This window comes from Patella vulgata, chromosome 7 (assembly GCF_932274485.2).
Source record: "Patella vulgata chromosome 7, xgPatVulg1.2, whole genome shotgun sequence".
In the NCBI taxonomy this organism is placed as follows: domain Eukaryota; kingdom Metazoa; phylum Mollusca; class Gastropoda; family Patellidae; genus Patella; species Patella vulgata.
Window position 1 is genome coordinate 19,935,155 of NC_065885.2, and position 23,067 is coordinate 19,958,221.

The 23,067-nt window shown below is 31.7% G+C and overlaps 1 protein-coding gene across 6 annotated transcripts in view; it reads left to right on the forward strand.

Moving 5' to 3' along the window:
• The window catches only part of LOC126826914 (FERM domain-containing protein 4A), a 117,733-nt gene that overhangs the window by 84,227 nt on the left and 10,439 nt on the right, over nt 1-23,067 (forward strand). For 5 of the 6 annotated variants that reach the window (XM_050556054.2, XM_050556048.2, XM_050556049.2 and 2 more), the window contains exons 8-18: nt 6,404-6,469; nt 10,424-10,481; nt 10,894-10,980; nt 11,400-11,476; nt 13,114-13,218; nt 15,123-15,264; nt 16,331-16,478; nt 19,506-19,639; nt 19,952-20,074; nt 20,288-20,434; nt 21,156-21,234. In XM_050556054.2, coding sequence (XP_050412011.1) covers nt 6,404-6,469; nt 10,424-10,481; nt 10,894-10,980; nt 11,400-11,476; nt 13,114-13,218; nt 15,123-15,264; nt 16,331-16,478; nt 19,506-19,639; nt 19,952-20,074; nt 20,288-20,434; nt 21,156-21,234 — 1,166 coding nt within the window. The remainder of the gene's footprint in view (nt 1-6,403; nt 6,470-10,423; nt 10,482-10,893; nt 10,981-11,399; nt 11,477-13,113; nt 13,219-15,122; nt 15,265-16,330; nt 16,479-19,505; nt 19,640-19,951; nt 20,075-20,287; nt 20,435-21,155; nt 21,235-23,067) is intronic. The other variant, XM_050556050.2, reaches the window with a different exon arrangement.

Below are 23,067 nucleotides of genomic sequence, written 5' to 3' on the forward strand. Positions count from 1 at the left end.
CAAGGTTTTATAACTTAAAGGGGTATTGTGTAAGATTTAGATAAAGAGCTGGCTATTCTTTCTATAATATTTCAAAAATAGATAATACAATATGAACAGAACCATTCTAATCTTTTTACAGAGGCATCCGATGGATTGAGAGTTGATTATTGTCTTCTCATGTCTAAGTAATAATTTATATAACATTTAAGGCCCAAAGAAAGACCTCCAATAGGCAGATTTAACACTTACATGTACATAATGCCTGTTTCACTGGTATTACATATTTTAACATATTCTGTTCCCATGAAGTCAAGTAAAACATATGCAATTTATTTTGTCACAATTTGTTTATAAGAAGAAAAAATTATGCAAGTTTCCATTTACAGCAAATGTGAAGTCGACCTTTGTATTCTGTACGAATAACATGTTTTTTTCACCCGTCTCAAAGAGTAAGAAATAATTGCATAGAAGTTTGTATTACATCAGAAATAGTTGACAATGAATAGATCAAGGTTCTTGTTTTTTCCTATTAAAAATTTAACATGTTATTGGATAATGTTGAGAAACAAACTTATCTGATGGTTATGCATCACAAATATTTCTGTTAGATAGATCTCACATATACAGCTTTATCAAACGTGCCATTTCTTCCCTATTATTTTTTAAGATACCAGACATGATTTTTTTTTCCATTTTAAAATGGAATTCCACTTTTTAATTCTCCAGTTCCATTTTTCTCAAGATAAGAAAAATTTGGATTTTTATTGGGCCTGTTTCCGGATAGTAAACAGAAAATTATCTCATTCGGCAAACCTTGGTGAACTCCGGTACTAGATGTAGGGTACCAGAGTCTACTAAGGTTTGCTGAATGGAAACTATCTGTTTATCATTGTAACATGTAATTTGATTGGTTATTGGCCTTCTTTCAGCCAATGAATGATATCGTTACATTATGCGGGGTATCAAGTTCACATGGCTTCCAGGATAGTGGATCTTAATTTAGACACAAAGAATGTAGATAAGGGATGAAAAACTACATAGAAGTGGATGGCTAGAGAAAAGAGATGGAGATGAGTTAATTGGTCATTTTATATGGAAGAAAATTAAAAGTAACCACTGAATAAATAGGGCTTTCAGAATTTCAGATTTACTGCTGTGCGAGTCTAAATACCATTCAATCAGATTTTCAGGTTTTCTTTATTATTTTCCTTCAAACTTAAAGCTGCTGATTGTCATTTGAGGGATTTTGAATCCAATCCACAATATTGTGATAGTTGAACTTATTGATCAGGAATAACAGTCCATAAATGATTCAATTCTGTTCAATATTTACATACATATGATATGGTCAGAGTGACCAAAATTCACTTTGATTGAATCCATAGATAAAACTTGGGTAGAGATATACATGTAACTGATTAGATGTGTCGCTGTGGGAGTGCAGTAAGCCAAAAATGTAACTAAATTTCTTAATCATATAGTTCTATGATTAATCGAAATAACACATCAGATCAGCTCCATTTAGTACTGTTTCTGTCTAAATAAAAGTGATATAGCCCTTTACTTATTTTGGAGTTTTAATTTTTTTTTTAAATGCTCATGGTAGTCATGATGTCCCTGTTCATGAAATCATTCTATAGTTACAGTTAAGATTGGATATAGAAAGCCACTAAAAGTCTTTAGAAGCTTTTGTTTGATATATTTGTTTCAATTTACAATCCATCAAGATTTGTATATATACTGTCTAAAAACTCCCTGCATTACAGGAAGGACAGGAAATTTAAAAATGGCGAGAACTGTTTAGAATCCTGAATTGGAAATTTCTTTCAATTTACAATCAATCAAGATTCTTGAATACTGTCTACAAACAAAATTGATTCACGTTCAGACTAACAGCATCTAAAATGATCAGGGGGTGTATGAAAGATTATTGTTTCTGACCTTTGTTAACATTAGTCCAGGTGGGTTGGATCATAATGTCTGTCATTGAGTCAAGTGACCTGGTTTTGATTCATCACCTGTACATATATGAGTAGGGTCGCCTCTCCAATCTGGTGAGTTTTCTATGGCCCTCTGGTTTAAGAAGCTTGTTTCTCATTTGTCAGGAAACAACTGGAATTTGAAGAAAAGTAAGAAAAACGGTCACATTCCAGGCAAAAATCTTCTTCGATTCTCTATATACCCATTGCCATTGTAATGGAAATAACCATATGTTGGTCTCAGAGTATTTCTGTAAAGTGTCAGTGAGATATTAAACCCAATTCCATTACATTACATTTATGGAATGAGAGTATATTTCATAAAAATTGAATTTATATCCTATTATGTTCGATTTTGCCAGGAATGCTTGAAATATGTTAGGAGGTAGTTAAGCCAAAGGTATTTTTGACCTTTACATCACTCTGGTTGTTTATATGATTATTGAAGGAGATGTTGGTTGTTTATGTACAATCATAATAATCAGTTTCTATAAAATCGAAGCATGGGGTAGTGTTTAACAGGTGGTCAAGTAATCCACCATAAGACAGTCAAACCATCTAGAAACTAAATTAACAGTGCCATTTTGCTTTCTAAGAATTCTTCACACAAAATCCTTCAATAAGGGGACAAATAAGCACAGTGCAAAAATCTGCTTAGTATGCAAATAAAAATATATTTGCCGAATTTAGGTAGGGTTCATAGATGACCAGTTTGAAAGGTTTATTCTATTAATTTGTACCAGATTGACTGGCATGTATATCAACAATTTGCTGGATATTAGAGAAATGAAAAAGGGTAAAATTAGTTGAACTTAGTTCATTTCTGTGCCGAACAACAGCTGATCAGGAAGTATTCAGTTACTTTAATGTAAGTTTAGTGCAATTTAAATCTCTAAGGTATACAAACCAAAGTTTAATCAGAAATTTCATTGTCAGATATCGTTATCTTGAAAATTTCTGAATGCTGAAATTTTAGCCGTGAGCTTTTTTTTCGGAAGCTTGAAATTTTTCAAGATATGAATGTTAAAGATTAGATTTGAATAAACATCTTGATGCTTTTACTGAATTTTACTCTTTATCAGGTGCATGAAACAACCATTCTTGAAGTTTCTGAATTTTGTTTGCATATCTTATTCTTATGATTGTTTATATATCTGTAGTGTGATCTTATTAAATTTTGTTGATTGTCAAACAAAATGTAATTGTGTTGATGAGCATCACATTGTACATTGGGTTTAATTTCATGAATGCACTCTATATAAATAAATTATTCAGACTAAAACAGATATTTCTTAAGTTTTGCTTGCTTTTATGTTAATCCCATTTATATATGACTGTTATTAATTAGTCATGTGTTGACGATAATTGCTATGATTGTTTCATTTATTGTAAGTTAATAACCTGAACGTCAATATTTATTTTGATCAGTATTAATCATCTAATACATTGGGATTGGATACCAGAGTAATAATCAAACTATCACACTGGGCCAATATATCATAATTTTATTAGCAGAGATAAGATCTATTTGTTAGGTGTGACTCAAAAAACAGGGATCATAAATCCTGAACAAATGGTTGTTTCTGACTGTTCAGACTCTTTATGAGTTCATTTTTATATTGACTTGATTGGTGAGCACATAATACTACAGATGAGAGTCATGCAGCGTTATTATCAGATCATGAACCCAATTTATCATGTGTAGTAGTGATAAAACATATTATTGTTTTATGACTTAAATAAATTGAATAAAAGACCATAAACTTATAGCAATCAAACAGCATGGAACCTGTTGCAACATTATATAACTGTAGTGAATATGTCTCCCACATTGCAGGGTATGTTTGCTAATCCTTAAAGGCCGTTGTATCCACATGCCAATGAAAAAAACATTATAATATTTATTAAGCATATATATTTTTGACATGACATGAAACAACATCTTAGATAATGATGATAAATATATAAAGCAATTAATATACACAATTGACTTTGAGAAATGGCCATGAAAATATTTGTAAAAATATGGTTGCCAAGAGAACAAAAATCATAATATCTTAAAATGTGTGATCTAAAAACAACTCTCCCTGTTTCTTGAGCAAGGTCTATATAGAATAATAAATTGATGTTAACTGTTGGTTGTCTATTAAATTATTTACATGCTTCAAATACTAACGACTTTCTAAGTGAAAATCATTTGATAAATGGAATAACCATTACCAATGGTTTCTGTGTGAATTTTCAAGTACATTTAGATTGATTGTCAGTCTGTCAAAGTGAGATATAGGTTAAATAAGTGTTGTCAGTCTTACAGTAATAGGTAAAATGTAATCATTATTGGTACTATGGGAATTTAACAGTAGATTTAAAATGAAGGATGTGTAGAATACAAGCTGTCAATCAGTAAAAAGTAGGTAATTATTTAAAATATGTACAGGTAACTAAACAGGTGATAAAATCATCAAGTACATATAACAGGTATACATGTACATGTACCTGCTCCTTTGATGAAGTAAGAAACATCTACATATTTAAGTATACAAATTCAAATTAAAAGAGTTTTCACTGAGTCACTTTATATAAAAAGAAACTGAAGAGGCCAATTTGGAAGTGGACGTAAAACCCCAGAAACGAACGAACGCCAATTTGCCTCTTGAATAAAAGCAATCAACTAAAGCAGAAAATTTCTTTTCTTTCATTCCATCCAAAATTTCTGGAGAAGAAAACACTTTTGTAAAGTTTTAAAACAACGAGAAAGATTAGGTTGTTTTTCTAGATTAAATAAAAATAAAAATTGTCTTTGAATGATTGGGTAAAGTAAGCAATTTGAATGCAAGTGGAACATTGATATGTAATGTTCTTAAAGATAGCCATTACACTTGAGTATTGAAATACATAAACTATTGATTGGAAAACTTGTGGTTGACATTTAAGGATGCTTTCTTGTTTTGTTTGTTGTGAGCCTACTAATTACTTTCAATCTATAATTTTTCTGGGTCAAATTAGGAATATATTGTTAAAGTTACAGTTTTCAGATTGATGAGAGAACCTCAAGGGAACATATATTTAGATCTCGAAAAGAGAGTAACTATGTTTTCATTGGTTGCTAAAATGGTTGACTGGATTTGTACATCATATATATAATAGCCCATTCAGACGCTTAAGTTGAACTGGTTTAACAACCCTGGGGATTGTTAAACCAGTTTAACTTGAGCGTCTGAACGCAAATGTGGGGCAAATAAAATAGTTTAAAAAACTCAACTCGCGACCTGTCTTCGAGAAGGCTTTTTATTTTAAACTGGTTCATCTTAGCTGTCTGAACAGGTTGGCTTAAAAACTCCAGCTCAAGCTTGCTTTGAGCATGCGCAATACGCAGTAAGATACATTCCTGTGAAGATATCGGGGTCAGACAGTGCCAATGTTATCGAAAGCGTCTGAGAACCTTATAAAGAATATGAAGCTACCCATGCGTAGTTAACTCTAACCTCCGACCTAAGAGGTCAGAATAGTTAAACTGGTTTGGCTTATAGTATGTGTGAATGCAACACGATGCTGTCTTAAAAACCACAGCAATTATGAACTGGTTTAAAAATAAGCGTCTGAACGGGCTATAAGTTATTATCCTAGAAGAACTATCAATGAACTAGTATTTATTAAGGGGACAATATGTAACGTTACAAACTGATGAGAAACAGACAGGTCATTATAATTTCAATCTTGTATCTAGATTTATCTCTTCTTTTTTGACCTATTCATAATTGGTGTCTGGACAGAGACAGTAACTCTATAAATAAATACTATAGTTGCTGTGAGTCTTTATAAACTGATGTGAATAGAGAGATTATTTGATTATCTAATAGTGCTCTTCTACAATAGATATGCATTTTGTAAAAAAAGTAAAGTGAATTGGATGTGTTAGGTCATTAAAGTTTTATGAAGGACTTATTCATTAATATCTTCACAAGCCTTATCTGGCGCCATGTTGCTAATGGAATATGCATGATTTTTTGGAAATGGCGGGATGTTTATTTGGTTGAAATCTTGATTCTCTTTTGGACTCATTTTCAATCAAATGCATTTTGTAGGTACGTAGTAGCAGGAAGAAACTGCTAAAGACTTGAATCATATAGTTGGGTAGTTATACGAAAATACTGAGGTCTTGTGTACATGTTGGTAGTGCGCATAAAAGATCCAATGGCGAATGAATGTCGAAGAGGAGGCATAATGCTACAATTCTTGCAAAATTCTTCTCCTCTGTAACCTACCAAAGAAAATTACTATCTTATCTCGAAATGATATAAATATGGTGTTGATGAGACATTAAAACCCATTCTATATGCACAGGACACAATGTCTTCAGTTTTATACAGTATTCTGTGCATTGTTATTGATTAGTTCCAAACATCATTATTAATTATGTATTATATGTTTGTGTTTTGCAGTGAAGATCGAGTGATACACCATTATAAGAAATTAGCTGGTTCATCTCGAGGTTCTGCTATAGTAAAGTAAGTTCTTTATATTATGTTACACATTTAAAAAATTTATAAACTGACCAATGTGTTATTTTTGCTTGTAATCCCTGTGAAAAGCTTTGCAATGTGCAAATTTGAGGTCTGAAATTCCTTAGCGCTTGGAAAATCAAATCACTGTTCGAAAGAAATCTTACAGACTCAGTCATCAGTACCCTACATTTATAAACTGACCAATGTGTTATTTTTGCTTGTAATCCCTGTGAAAAGCTTTGCAATGTGCAAATTTGAGGTCTGAAATTCCTTAGCGCTTGGAAAATCAAATCACTGTTCGAAAGAAATCTTACAGACTCAGTCATCAGTACCCTACATTTATAAACTGACCAATGTGTTATTTTTGCTTGTAATCCCTGTGAAAAGCTTTGCAATGTGCAAATTTGAGGTCTGAAATTCCTTAGCGCTTGGAAAATCAAATCACTGTTCGAAAGAAATCTTACAGACTCAGTCATCAGTACCCTACATCCTTGTAAACCAAAAACCAAGTCAAATCATGGACATGGAAATGCAAATATGATTAATTCTGAGAAATTTATAATTATGTGCAACAAAAGATAAAATTACTATAATAGGTTCATATTTTGAACAGTTTGCGAAATATGCTTCGGATAGAAATTCTTGACGGAAGGGCTGAGCCCATTTCAATGTCTCTTTATTTCATAACACAATGACATAATACTTTGGTTTAGATTTATATTCTGAATAACCACATTTCTTCTTAACATTTCAACACCAAGCTATACAAATTATATTCTTTCAATTTAGAACTGTCCAAGTCCCACTGTCTTTCTATTAATTAACTGAATAACCACATTTCTTCTTAACATTTCAACACCAAGCTTTATAAATTATATTCTTTAAATTTAGAACTGTCCAAGTCACACTGTCTTTCTATTAATTAACTGGTACTTAAACATATTAATGCGGAGATATGCTTGTGAAATGCTTGCAATGCACTTTCTTCTCAGGTGTTTTTATACTTCCGTTTTTCATTAAATGAAATAAAAAATTATGTTGATAGAGATAAATGGGGTAATCTTTTTCATGATTGAAAGTATAAACATTAGAATGTTTAAGTTACCTATATTTTTTGATTCATGCCTCTTTTTATACTTCCGCTCTCCGTTAAATGTATTAAAGAATAAACAGTAATATGTTTTCTAAGTTAAATAGGTTTTATATTTATTAAACGTTAAACCTGTAGTTTTTTCACTGTTAATTATCGTGATGGCAAACAGAAACAATATTTTTATTGCTGAAATGAATGTTTGTCAGAAAACTAATTACTGTACCTTGTTGATTCAGGAAAATATATCAACTTCTTTATATCAACTAAATTTGTTTTGTGAAAATAGAACTTTCATTTCCAAATCGCAATTCTATGGAGGACAGCAATGATTTCATCCACATTTTTTAAAATTCCAATTGTGAAGGGTTCTATAACGCACACAAAGTTATATGTACACAGGTGGAGCTCAATTTTTTTGTTCTATCTTACGTAGCCATTTAGGCAAAATCAATCTTTAGCACTGCAGGTTCAACCCCTAGCAAGTTGGCCAACAGAGTATTCTATTTCTAGTCGAGCATACAGTGAGTTTTTACCAGTACGGTGTATAACATTACTGCTATATTTGTTTCACCAATGTAAATTAAACTGGATTTATTAATCCGATGTGTAATTAGATTATAAATAAGAAGTAGCAGAATCGATAGTTACAAATTCTTGAATAAACGTGAATGTATGGTAGAATATTTGCTGTTTTTATTAAAAGCATATGTTGACTCTGTCAGAACCATCTTATTGAAAGGTTGTAAAAAACCTCTTCAGAAACCTTGCATGTAGTTAAGCAGACAGATTGATGAGTTCAATTGAGTCGCCTGTCATTATCAAGCGAGAAACGTGAATGTCTTTTAAAGGTTTTCTCTTCTTATTTTCATCTGGAGTGGCTATGAAATGTTGTTAATTAAATATTGAAAGCACATTGACAGAAAGCTTACTGTTTCCATCAAACAGATTATAATAAGCAATTTAGATTTTGCTTGTAACTATCATGTATCATGACAATTGTTTGGTGGGGTTTTTTTTATTGAATTAAATGACCTAGTTTGTATTAATTTCTTCTATCTTTCTTTTTTTTTCTTTAATGAATTGAGTCCTCTCTCTCTCTCTCTTTCTCTCTCTCTCTCTCTCTTCGATTACATGAAATGAAATGGAGTTTAACATCCTACTCTTCTGCAGTTACTGGGTTAATGAAGATGAATATGTATGCCATACAATGTGCTATGAGGGACAGCAACACTACAGCCTACTCTTTATTTCAAATGCCAACTGTCAAGGGGTCTTTTACATGCAAGCCAATAGGCACACAGGACCTCAGGTTTTTTTTTATCCCTTCCAAATGACTAGACACTTTTGTCAGCCCCTCCGTCCTACACCACTGACATAGTGAAACTGAGTTGGAAACCCTGAGACCTCCTGGTTAGCGAGCCAACATCTTACAAACCACCACTGTTTCCCTATTCAATCACAGTTACAAAAAATGATTGATAGTCTCAGGAAATTTGACAAACCAAATAATTTGATAAAATATTTATTTATGGCATGCAATGAATAACAATTCTTAAGTCATACAAACAAGCAGCATCTGTTCATTCTACTGTGTGGAGAAAATTTGACTTGATTATCTGTTAATTTCCTAGCAACCATCCTCTTTTCAATCATTTTAAAATCTTTATTGACAAAGGAATCTAAAAACAAACTAATATTACAGATAATAATATATTTTTATGACATATAAATCATGTTGAAATTCACTTTCTGCCAGAACCATAAAGACCAAACAAAATAAAGATATGATGAATTTCTTTTCTTATTTCATTTTCCACTAATACCCTATTAAGATTATTAAAAATGAACTCTTTTTTCGTTCCACAAGAACTGTAATGGATTTTGGAATAAAATCAAATCTGTAAGCCTTGAAGTACATACTAGATTTAATTATATTTGGTAGTGTGAACACCAGTTATTATACAGGGCTAATACACTTCAATATTTTAAAACCTCAATGATCATTAAGCAAATACACATTTTCAAAATCCTAGCTCTGAAGGGTTTATACCCAAAGTTGGCTCATCTTTGTTTTCTGAACAGGTCTGCTTCATATCTCGGGGTTGGCTTGGCTTTGGCATGCACATTTCATCAGCTTTTGAGAAAATAATCATTTTCAAGTAGAATATGATAAACCATAACCTCTGACCATTACTGATTTCCCAGTCTTTATGAACACAGTACTACTGGCTTAAAAACACCAGCACTTTTAAATAATGTTATAGCTATCTGAATGGCATATCTAATGTGAATTATATAGATATAAATTAGCCAAGTGAAGCACCTTGTTTAATACCCCATTCACCCAAGATAAATACTGATTGTCTAACAACTAGAACATGTTGAAATAAAGTGTAATGATTATATGGGTGGTTTCATGTTTACATAAATCTGATAAAAATCTTCTCTAGTAAAAGTCCACCTTCTCTTCTTTAACATAAATACATTTAATCTAAATATATACTATACATTCTGGTCATCTTGAATGTATCAGTCAGGTTGGGTGGGCTTTCTTAATCTGTGCATTGGGACCACATTTAATGTAGGATTTGTAGAAGGGCCCATAGAGTTATAATGTATGTATCTTCTTGTAAAGATCAAAACATTATATTGCACAGAATGATACATGTATAGGGATCTAGATTGACAAGTTATTGGAATGGATGAAATTTTATAGTTGCCGTTGGTAAAAAAAAATAATTAGGGATTGGGTCTGTATATTATCATTTCATTGTTTAATATTAAATTGGATGTTAGATTGAATATGGCTAAAAATCTGTTGTATCTTGAAAGTTGATATTATTTATGTGTTGTTTATACTTCAGTTATATGACAATAGTAGAGAATATACCAACATATGGAATACATTGTTATGAAGTAAAGGTACGTACAGATTCACTCAGAATTCATAGATAGTTTCTGTGACCTCTACCATACCTGGACTGTGATCTGCTTGGTTCAGTGTACTAATTCCATCAAATTTGGTAATAACTTGAGAAACTGCTTCTTAAAGCCTGTGTGCATCTTTCAGAAAATATTAAATTGTTCGCAGCTTTATCCACAATAAAATGTACTCAGATTCATTATTTAAGATTTAATTAAAAAAACAAGCGGTTGACTAGACTTCGACATGTATTTTCTAGATCCTCTGAATAGAAAATGATTTTTAAACAAAAACATTGCATTGTTAATATACCGGTGTTTTCAGCAACACAGAAATGTGAAATGTGTAAATTATTGGTGATTATAATCTACTATAAATGATGTGTAAATATTTTACTATTATATATTTCAGGATAAGAAAGGATTACCTTGGTGGTTAGGTATAAGCCCTAAAGGAATTTATCTGTTTGATAAAAATGATAAATCAACACCTCGTAGAGTAAGTTAGCTTATTTATTATATCATAGTTCATATACTAGAAAACAATGCCCTCTGTGTGGTTTATAGCTGATCCTACAGGTATGGTGATTATGCCAGTAATATAATAGTATTTACCATACACCACAAACCATATCATGTGGATAGTTATAAATCATGAACTTAAGACAAGACTGATTTGTCTTATACAAGTCATGAATGCAAAGACAAAAATGCGTTAACGTCTGGATTAAGATTAACAGATTGAGCAAAACAATTACTATGTTGTGAAACAGCCTCATGCTGTTTCTCGAATTTGCTGAAGTCAACCATTTGATTTGTATTTACTTCAATCTATTGTACAGTACATGTAACTTTGACAATACTTGATTTCATATAAAATATTTTCGAAATTTGTGATTAATGTTTAATCTATTGCAGATTTTTTTATGGAAATCATTAGAGAATTTATATTATCGTGATAAAAAATTTTCTATAGAAGTTCACGACCCTAAACGGTAAGTTTTTGATATTTTGTGATTTAGATTATAGATGTTATACTTTTATTTAGCATGATTTCTTGATATTGTCATCAGTAAAACTAAACGTTTCGAATTTAATGACCATACAGACTTTAAATGTAAGATAGAAATATTGCCTCTGATATATGAACAGATGAAATGAAAGCTATATGTATTTGGTAATTTAGCTTAGAAATCATATTGTGAAATCATAATTCTTCATAATTCATTCATGTCATCATCAGTTACTTGTCTGCTCGTTTGGAAGACGGTGCCTTTTGCTTCTGTTATTCATCTAATATTTATCTAATATTTAATCGTTTAAAATAAATCTATCAAACACCCTAAGGAATAAATTTATCTTTCTGGTTCCAATACGTTCTTGCTTATATATTAATAGTTTTTTTGCAATTCATATTCTTCAAAGTAAATCATCAAGCTTGAATATGTATTGTTTTATATTCTAGAATAATATTGTTTTATATTCTAGAATAAAATTTAGAATGTATCCGCTATTTTTCAAATTTTTTGTATCAAAATTGATAAGATTATAATTCTGTATCCAGTAGTATTTTGTAAAGAAAAACATTTGTTGCAATGTCTACTGAGTAATTTTATTATTGAAGTAAATTAATCTGTTTGCTAGTTAATTCATTCTTTATCCTAAATTCTGCATGTGTATTGTGTTGATTTTGTGGTTTGTTGTCATTAACTAATTATTGGGATTGCTGAGTAGCATATTTTGTTCTCTCATAAATCTTGGAGCTTATTCAGTACGAGTTGTATGTTTGATGAAAATTGATTTCACATTTCGTGATAAGACTTGTTGATGTTTTTCATGATGTTTTTTTGATAGAAATTAGATTTTGGCATGTTGATATGAAATCTTCATGCTGTAATGATTACATCAAAAAAAAAGTACTTCTCCTACTCACATGAAGTTAAAACCCGTGAAATCAGTCTAATTGGTATGCCTATCATATACTAGGTGAAAATATTTAATAAGCACGTGTACAGTACAAATTTACTAATAAACATGTGCATTAAATTTACCTCTCTATTGACAAAACCATATTAAAGATGCTGCATTTACAGATTTATTTAGGTTGAAACATTTTACAGAAGAATTTTAGAAATGTAAAGGCACCTTCTCTCAAGAATTTATGTCCAAATAAAATGCAAATATAGCAACTCAAACTATACTGCCAGACTATACCAAATACCGATCGACAACACTGATTGACAATTTGTTCACTGAATCATCACAATTTGGATTAGTTAGGAAAACTGAAGTTCTGATGGCTTTATGAAACGGTTTCAGAAGATAATTTTGACTAAAATGTAAAAGTCATAAGTGCTAGGAAATGAAATGAAATGGGGTTTAACGTCCAATTCTTCTGCTATAAGTGCTAGGATTAGATATCCAATAATAATAAACACCTTTAATTCATTTCAACAAGGTGTATTCCCCAGAGCAAATACCTAGCTGTAGTGACTGACTCGCGTGGCGATAATGGGATGGTGAACCAATATGGGGCTGGTGCAAAGTTCTTTTCCTTTATTTAATTTTGATATTTTTCTTGAAAGATGGTTGCCTAAAATTCAAATTTTATTATTTTTACCTGAATATTTAGTGTCATTCACACCCTGAGCAGTTTCAACTTATATGAGGATGCTATAAGGGAGCCTGTACAGAATTTTGACTCATTATCTGATGCAATATCCGATCCTACTACTCAGTAAGTACATGTCTATATGTGGCTTCCGCTTCAAATCACAGACAATCTTCACCTCACCTAAGCTTCCATAGGGCTTTACTTGTTGAAAAGCTTATGTAACTTCTTTATTTCAGCTACTTTCACATAGGAAGGGGGACATCTAGTTATACAAAGTCATCTTCCACAGGTCATAAGAAATAATAGACTAGTATTCCACTAGAAGTCCCTTGACTATAGCTCTGGGATCAGTTTCATGAAGCTTGCATAAAGTTAAAAGGACGTAACTCAGTAGAGTTGTCTTGTAATTCTGTTTGATTTATGTCAAAGTATGTCTTACTGTGCATTGTGAAATGGGAGACTTTTCAGGATTAAAGAGCAATAGTTAATAATCAGGAATATATTCTGTTGGACCCCAAGTGAAGTTCTAGTGTATTATTTCATCTATGGTTGTGCCTATACATGTATCTAGAGTTTCATTAATAAAGACATCCTAACATACAACATGTCTGATAATTTAGACACAACCATTACATTACACTGTATTGGATTATTTATTAGAACCAACACAATGATTCTGTAGGGAGTTGTTGTTGTATTAGAAAGCCCACAGTGAATACCAAACAATGTTTATGAAAGAGTACCTTGCATGTTAGTTAGCGATTAATTACACAACTTTCTTCAATTATTTGCAATTTATTCTTTACTTTCTGGATTGAACAAAAATATATTTTACTTCAATATTGTGTGTGTGTGTGTAAATCATTTAATGCGTTGGAGATCCTATAGATGTTGTATTGTAAACTAATTTTACTCTCGAAAATTTGTGCATTATGATGATTTTGTGTCACATTCATTGTTGAAATAATACCTTTTATGGGCTTAAATAATGTTGTTTTTGCTCTGACTGTGCTTTTGCAAGTGTATCTAATTCATAAGTTAACTCATTTATTCCTTCATTTCATTCATTGATACATACAGGGCATACTCTATAAAACAACTCACAACAACAACAAAAATGAAGTGTTTAAGTTGAAGTTAGCTTTTTAAATAATTCTGCTCCATAGTTACAATGGGGTAGAACTCCAGCGATATATTAATGTTATGTACAAACTTATTAAATCTTTCCAAGTTCCACATTTCTTAAATACAAAACACTAATTCTTAAATTGGTTGGCTATCAAAATGATGTTTGTAAATTATGGTAAGTGACCTACGTTATAGAGAGATTATAAACAATGGGTATTATTCAAGAATATTACAAGATCTTAAACTGTTAGACTTTATAAATGAATATGCATATTCAACAATTAGAATGATTATAAGCTGAAAAATGGTGACAAGATTGTTCTTGTTTACATAGACTTATAACCACTTTGGTATTTCAAAACAAAAATTTAATTGTAGAATCAAAATAATACACAAAATCAACCCTATAATTTATTTGGAGCTAGCTTCTTTAATTCCAAAGCCAAAACACTGAATAAGTGATCTTGGGGGGGGGGGGCATTTAGTAACTGGATAGAGCAATAAACTATAAACATACTTATGGAAAAACAGCTGCTTATTTATTTGGGAGACATTTCAGAGTATTCTCTCAAATGTTATCAAGCTTGAATAAATGGAGGGTAATAACTGTGTCAATATAAGAAGGAAAGGCGATCTAGTAATACCGTATTGTCATATCTGGGAGAAAATGATTGGGGCCCAACTCAAAATCCTATTTGAATCTTAAATCTCCCTTAATGCTTAACTCCCTTCGACTTAAATATGTCTTTTATTTACAAATATAATTATATTTAATTCATTGACATTTTTTAAGAACTAAGCCTTGGCTTGGTGGAGACATTAATGGCAGAATAAAACAGGAATTTAACACAGCAAAGGTTACTTTTATTTTATTTTCTTCCTTTATTTTTCATTCTCAGAGTTTCAGTAAGTCGTAGAACATTTGGTGCTGGTAATGTAAATGTTCATGCTTGGTTTGCTGTTACACCTCAACTAACAAAATGTATCTGGTCTATGGCAGTATCCCAACATCAGTTTTATCTAGATCGCAAACAAAGCAAGGTAAGTCAACTGGACATTGTATAGTGTTTGTAATACAGTAACTCTATGCCCAAAAGTGTGTGTGTGTGTTTGGGGGGGGGGGGGGCGGGAGAGAACAGTGTTCTGAAACCTGTGAATGTTTCATGTTTGATATAAGTAGATAATTTTTATAAACCCACATTTCATGTCAGAATATATTGTCATCACCCGTATCCATCTGTCCACAATTCTTGTAAGTGCTCTGCAGGACAGTTTTCAGATTTGTTTTCTTTTCCTATCTTGTAGTAATTTTTCAGTAAGTCTTATCATGCAATGATATTTTACAGAGTTCCACCCACTACAATCCACCCCACTCTAAAGGTCAGGGTTCATGTGATCATTTTCCTGAACAGCCTGTACTTGCTGTACACTAAATGCAGCCCCGATGTTGACACAATTTGGATAAGAACAAATAACATTGAATATTCACCACGGGCCAGTTCCATCCACAAATGCATGCATGCTTAAGATACCAACTCGGTACACTTTTAACTATCTACAGTAGTAATTTGATCACTTATTTTGCAGAATTAGATAAATGAGTTTTCAATTTCCTTTAAATGATTCGAGTGAACTAGAAGTTTTAGCACCATGTGGTTAATCATTTTATAGAATTGGTGCATTATATCTGAAACATTTATAACACTCAGAACAGGACAGAATGTAATTTAATTTTGCCACACCCAACCAGCACTGATCTTTGAAGCGAAGGTTTCATGATTGTATGCAGATGTATGTAAGTTCAGATAGGTGGACTGGGCTGCATACATGCAAACATCTAAACATGTGACAAAAAATGTTATATGTGTTGTGTGTTATTTTGGAATGGATTGATAATATATTGTTTAATGAATTCAATATAAGCTTATGTTTTATATAATAGTCACTAATATTTTTAATAACCATATCTTAATAGCCAATTTTATCTCTTATATTTTCAATCTTCATCTACACTGTATACACATTTAAAAACTTTTCCACATCAAAACCTGGGCACCCAACTTTTTTTACTTTGTTCTAAATATTTGTTATTAATTTTCTTCAACAGTCACTTCTTCCCAGTGCACGTTCTATGAGCGAAATAGCTGCTGATTTAAGTAGAAGTACAACATCATTACCAGGGTCTATTGGATCAGATTTAAGTCGAAGTACAAGTTCACAAAGTCTGCCCAGTCTCTCATCGTCCAGATTTGATTGTAAGTTAGTCTATAATATTTTGATTGTTGGCTTGTAATGAAAATGCTGTTATAGACATTTTATGGATATAAAGAAATCAGGTAGAGGTACTGATCTTCAAATGTTTAAATATTGGATTTAGGATCCCACATTTTCACGGCAACATAACAGTATCAGTATGGATTGAAATGGACCAATATTGAATTCTAATTTATGTCTTTAATTTCAAATATTATTATTGAAAATACAGTCCTTCACGTTTATGGTGCGTTTTCGCTCTTGCTCCTCTTGGTACACCTCAACTTTCCTTCACAATAATCATTAAAGACTCATGCAAATTAGCTAAATCACTCTCCTAAATATTGAGATTAATAAACTACTTTCAGTTTTTGTTTATTTTTAAACTGCATGCCTTCGAGGTATCAGTTTTGATGTTGATAATTCTGAAGCTAACCTATTCACCAAACATATTCACCAAATATTAAACAAGACTAAATCATAAATACAATTTGGCTCTCCTTAATTTAAGAGAATGTAGAATTACTCTTACAATATGATTAAGAAGAGTTTTTTATGGGAGCTTTTTTTCTCATTTTTGAAATTGGCAGGAACTTTTTATGGCTCCTGCACAATTTTATAAAGTGAAGGACTCGAGCTTAGCTCCTTTAAAGGCTCAATACCACTCTTGTTGTAACTGAATAATATGTCCCAATCTTTATTCTGGTCAACAAATTGTACTATTTTACAATATTCCAATTAATTGATGATACAAATTTCATCTTAACACACCTAATTTAAAAAATTGGAAAATTCAACTAAATGATTTGAAAAGCCTGACGTAAAGCTTTTCAAATGTCACTTGGATTTAAAAATATTTTTGAACCCTCTGGACAAGTAAAATAGGATTTAATGGATAATTAACACAACAGGTAGGACACTGACACATCTAGTACTTAGAATAAGGCTATTTTTTTATTTTCTGGAGCTGTCAAGCCAGCAAGAGTGTTATTGTCCCTTTAAATAAAGTAAAAACACTTAAATATTTTAAAGAATTGGGATAAAGATACAAATTCTGTGGAAAAACTATTTTGCTAATCTTGAGGTAGACAAAATGTATTTACAAGTCCTAAACCATACACAATAGACGAAAAAGGTAGTCTGATAAAAAAAATTAAAAAAAATTGGTACTGACATTATAAAATTACTCCGTCCAAATAAATTATGGTGATCTAAAATCAACATTTTTTTTTTTTTAATCAAATAAAACAAAATAGATTTACTTTATTCAAGGGTAAATTAATTTATAATAGATTTGGAAATTTGATGGAAAGTTATTTGCTAAATTATATTGTAAGAAGACATTTAAAATGAATTATTTAACTCAATAGAATGAAAGTAGAAAATCAGTTCACAAGCTGTCAATCAGATCCATCTAAAAACAGAGATCAAGACAATCAACCAATCAAGCAAAGTGTTAAAGGTCAAGTGTGGCCCATTAATCAAGTGATTAATCCCTAATCCCAAGCTGAACTAAAAATCTAGTTGGACTGAAACAAAGCACTGAATTATAGTTGATTAGATGCTGAGGGCTTCCTAATTTACTCAGGTTGTCAGTTATTAAAGCTGAGTCATGTTTACCTTTAGTTTGATGGTTTCAATAAGTTTTTCATATCTTCAAATTGTTGTTTTAATTGACTTCATTGACTTGTTGTTTTAATTACTGTAGTATAAAACATCCAACAAACATTTTAAAGTCATTCCCATTCTGTCATTGTTAAAGTGATCATCTAAGTGCTAATATTTAAGTGTTGCTGTTCGAACCATATAATTTCAACATGGACCAGTGTGTAAAGATCTTAGCCCAGAAATCAGTACTAATGAATTTTGACTTATTAGGTAAAATAGGTACTTCTACAAAATTAATTTCTATAAATTTCTATAAATAATTTCAATAGTGTTACACCAGCCATTGAACAAATAATTTTTGATTTGCTATGATTTGACTACACAGGCTTTTGTAATTTAATTGTCTTATGGATATAATCTAGTTGTTTATTTGTTTTCTGATGTTAAGAGTACCAGCTATAATATCAGCCACTGTTCTGTCCGTAAATATCATTTTTTTCATAATTTTGGTTAAAAAAATCAAATTAATTTAAGAATGTTTTTAGTTCCTCTCTCGTATGAGAAAATCAATAAAAAGAAATTACTAAAACTTGTCTAATGTACTGGAACAAAATTATGACCCAGAACCATTTGCATTTTTTCTAGGGTATTAGTATTAGTACAAATATTTTCATCCAGACACAATTAATTATTGATTTTTGTGTGTAATTTTTATGCCTTCAAAATTAGATATAGAATTGATTTTGAATGGAAATGCTAAAAAGATTAGATATTCAATATTTAGCATCAAGCTTTTTTTTCTTAAGACATCTGGTTTGTCATCTCAGTTGGTAGAATCTCCACGAACAAACCATGTCTGCCTCTATTTTAGTTGAGCTTTTAAACCCACTCTGAAAAATTGATTTTAAGTTCGTCCACTGCAGATTTTTGATGACTGATTTTAATGAGGGTGTTTTTCTCGCTGTGTGACATCTCATTGAGGTTATCAGTATTCTGATTATTGATTGGTCCCATCAGCTGGAGGAATTCATAGTTCTTGTTACTGTTGCATAGTTGAAATAAATTTACTGCTGATATTTCATACTCAAGTGATGAGATGATCGGTTATCATTCATTTGTTTGTTGACCTGGAGCAATATGGTTGCCAGTTACAGCAGAAATTGGCATAGTTTGAGTTATTTAAGAGACGAGTAGGAGGGATACTGGATACATGATGTAAAACTATTGATATTTACTGACTGGGTCCAACCATTTCCAGTAAAACATCCTAGAGCAGAATGTTTTGATTATAAACCAGTATGTAATTTTAATTTGGACACCAGGGATTAAATGAGATTATCTGAAGTTAACATACATGCGTACATATGTAGGTAATTTTTTTCAAATTTGTACAATATGGATTTTGTTTTGTTTTTTTCCAGTGAATATTGAACAATCTGACACGCTGAAGGCCCAACGCGAAATGTATCAGGCCTTAAAGGCCAGGAAAGAGGCCTTAGAAGATGCCTTAAAGAAGAAAACAGAAGAATTAAAGAATTTATGTTTTCAAGAAGGGGTATGTACTAAACTTCTATACATTTATTGGACACAAACTACAGATATATTTCTGGTCTTTCTAGTCTTTATTTTATTGCTCTAACTGTTTTATTAAAGAAAATGAAATGAATTAAACTGCTTGCCTTTGTTCAGATTTAATAGACTATTTCAGAATTCCTCATTGAAGGATAACAGCCAGTGTAAATTTATTACATTGATCGTAATGCATACATTTCATTAATGGCATGGCATCCTGAATTTGGTTGGTAGGTCCACTTTGTACTATTTAGTAAAATAATGATTAATAATAAAACGTGTATTTTTCTTGCAGGAACTGACAGGTGAACTTCCTGCTGATACACCACTTGGACCTGGTGAAAAGGCTCCAGTATTCAGACGGAGAGTTGGAACTGCTTTCTCCTTGACATCCAACATGGTGAAAAGTGGGGATGAGGTAAAGATTGTTTCAAAACTTGAATGCGTGTATTTGCATGTTTAAACTTTCACATATTTAAGTAGATGTGAATATACGATGACATTCCATCATGAGAATAATTGTGGGATCATAAAATTGACTCTGTCACAGATTAATCTGAATTAGTGGATAAAATTTTTTTTGTGGTTGACTAAACAATTTTATATTAAATGATAAATTTATGCATTTCAGAGAGAAGATGTGGTGGCCAAGTTAGAATTAGAATGTGAGCTACAGGGTAAAATAATGGCAGCAGCACAGAAATTAGCGCAAGATAAATCTGTGAGTAAATCTGTACGGAAACAAAGACGCCAGGCTTATCTTAGAGCTGTTAATAAGGTATGTCAATAACTCCTTACCTTCACTTTCAGTATACCTCATCCGGCACCAGTTTTATGTTCTTTCAGAATAGTCTCTATCTTCCAGAAAAATATTTGAGAATAATAGGTCCTTGGCTAGATTATCTGGTCATTTACATTATCATAAGGGGGGTAACTTGTCCTAAAACATGATGATGTGCCCATGAAATTAATTTAAGAATGCCATTTCAAATAATCCATTTGATTGCATTGTCAGTTCAATATCCAACACTCTTAATTTTTTTATTGTAAAATTTCTCTTTTCATGGGCCATATCTATGTTTTTTAAATTAATTCTGATTCGTCGTCACGATTCATGTTTGTTTATATTAATGCAATAATTATGGGATTTATTGCGGGAGGGACACAACTCTTACTTGACTTGGCCAAAGATACTGGATAATCAACCACCAAACTCCCGGTTACACATGGGCAATGGACTTTACGTTAAATATGGTCAACAGTCCCAGACCCTCCGTATGTTAAAGACTAAGAGGTTCTGGGTGACCAAGACTACTATCAGAACAGCTGCCATTCAGTGAACTGCTAATATGAATAGGACATCTCCAAAGAATAGTTATTGCTCTAAAAAGAATAAAGCTTAGTTTTTGTTGGATTATGGTATGGTCTTAAGAACATTAAAATGGAATACTAAGAAAATATACAATTAAAGTAACAATAAAACTGTTTTTGTTTTCTAGATGAAAGATATGGAGAAGAAACTGACTGATATGAAGAAACATCTAGGGATAAATCGTGGATATACAACTCCTTATGATGGTAGGTACACAGCGGATTTATATCGTCCAATCAGTGATGAGTCCATCTTTATTAACACTATAAGTACTAGTGATACAGGTAGTCTAGCTATCCGACGCGATCGTAGACGTAGAGCCACCGCACAGTCATTCCGTGATTCCTCAAGTAGACCAAGAGTTGCTGCATCAATGTATGGTAGGACAGTAAGAGATAGTGTATTTGTGGAAGATGATGATGATTTTATTAATTCTCGAGCTTCTTGGCATCCTTCGTCATTTGTTGATCATAATGCTGTGTTTCAATCCCCAAAGGAAAGTCAGGTGTAAATGTGGGTGTATTGTGATTCTTCTGTGTGTCATTAAATAAAACTGTCAAGATGATTACTTTGGTGGATGTTATTAAGGGAATACAGAAATTTGACAATGTTGGACATGTTATTAGTTTGAATTGTGATTGAATTTATGCTAGATTTCCCCCAAAAAAGTGGTAAGCCATGAAAAGTTTAATAATAATAATCAAAGTATGTATTCATGTCATAAAATGTGAAAGTGGTAATTTGAAGTTATGCTGTCTGATGTATGTAAAAGTTTGAATTAAATCTTCTTGGTAATAATATTGTGCGAATATGTGTTCCTCATATGTATTTATTCTCATGACATTGATTGATATTAATAGTTTTTGGTTTATTGGTGGTTATGTATTCATAGTATGTTTAATAAATTCTGCATTTATATAGTGCTCTTTCCAGAATATGTTGTCACACTTGTCCGAGGCTACAGATTTCTTTCAAATTTGGTGTGAACCATTGATTGGGGTCATAATAGGATAACCTATTGATATTCAGTGCTCTGTGATCCTTCGTTCTGGAGCCCCCCCCCCCTTTTCCAAAAAACCTTGTGAATATGATAGAGGCTACAGTTTTAACTCGATATGAAGCATTGTAACAATGAGAGGATGAGTCCTATTCTAATTCCATAGTCGAAACATGCATGGTAACTGCTTGTTAGCAGATTTCTTTCTAAATTGGTGTGAATCATGGGGGTTATGAGAGAAAGAACGCTATCAGTATTCAGTGATCTGCTACTTTAAGTTCTGGATTTACCTCCCATTTGCCAAAATCCTAGTGAACAGGATAGATGCTACAAGTCCTTCAGTGTGAATGCTTGTTGGTCATGAGAGAAACCCTAAGATATTCAGTATTTTATTCCTGAGTTGCCACCCTTTCCCTGAACACTTTTTATCATACCCTTGTTGTGAAGGAAACCCTATATATATACATATATATACATATACATATATACATATATGTATATATATGTGTGATATTCTGCATGAAGTAAAATGTCATCGAATGATATTGAGTACACGCTGAGTCATGTAATTTCTGGTCTCGTATATGTTCTTGTGTAATCCGTCCATGTATCATGAACTCAATGGTAATAATAATTATTTTTATATAAGAATATTTGAAATTGTTATGTTATTATGATGGGAATAAATAATTAACTATTATCTATACATCTTTATCTTATTATTTCTTGTGAATATATTTATTGCTTGGGAATGGATAAACAAAGGGACTGTATGTGAAATATTGCAGCCTTGTCGAATATACTATATTTATAATACAATATGTTGATATTGGTATGGGTGGGGTTGCATGGTCTAACGCATGTGTTTTGGATAAGGTCTGATAAGTTGCATTGATATCAATTCCCTGCTTGTGTAGCAGGTTGGGTTTTCTGTGGGTCCTCTGGTTTCCTTCCATTGCTGAAAACAAATTATTGAAATAAAGTTGAACAATGAAGTCTGTTAATATTAAAAGAAATGGAAGCTTATTGACCATATTTACTG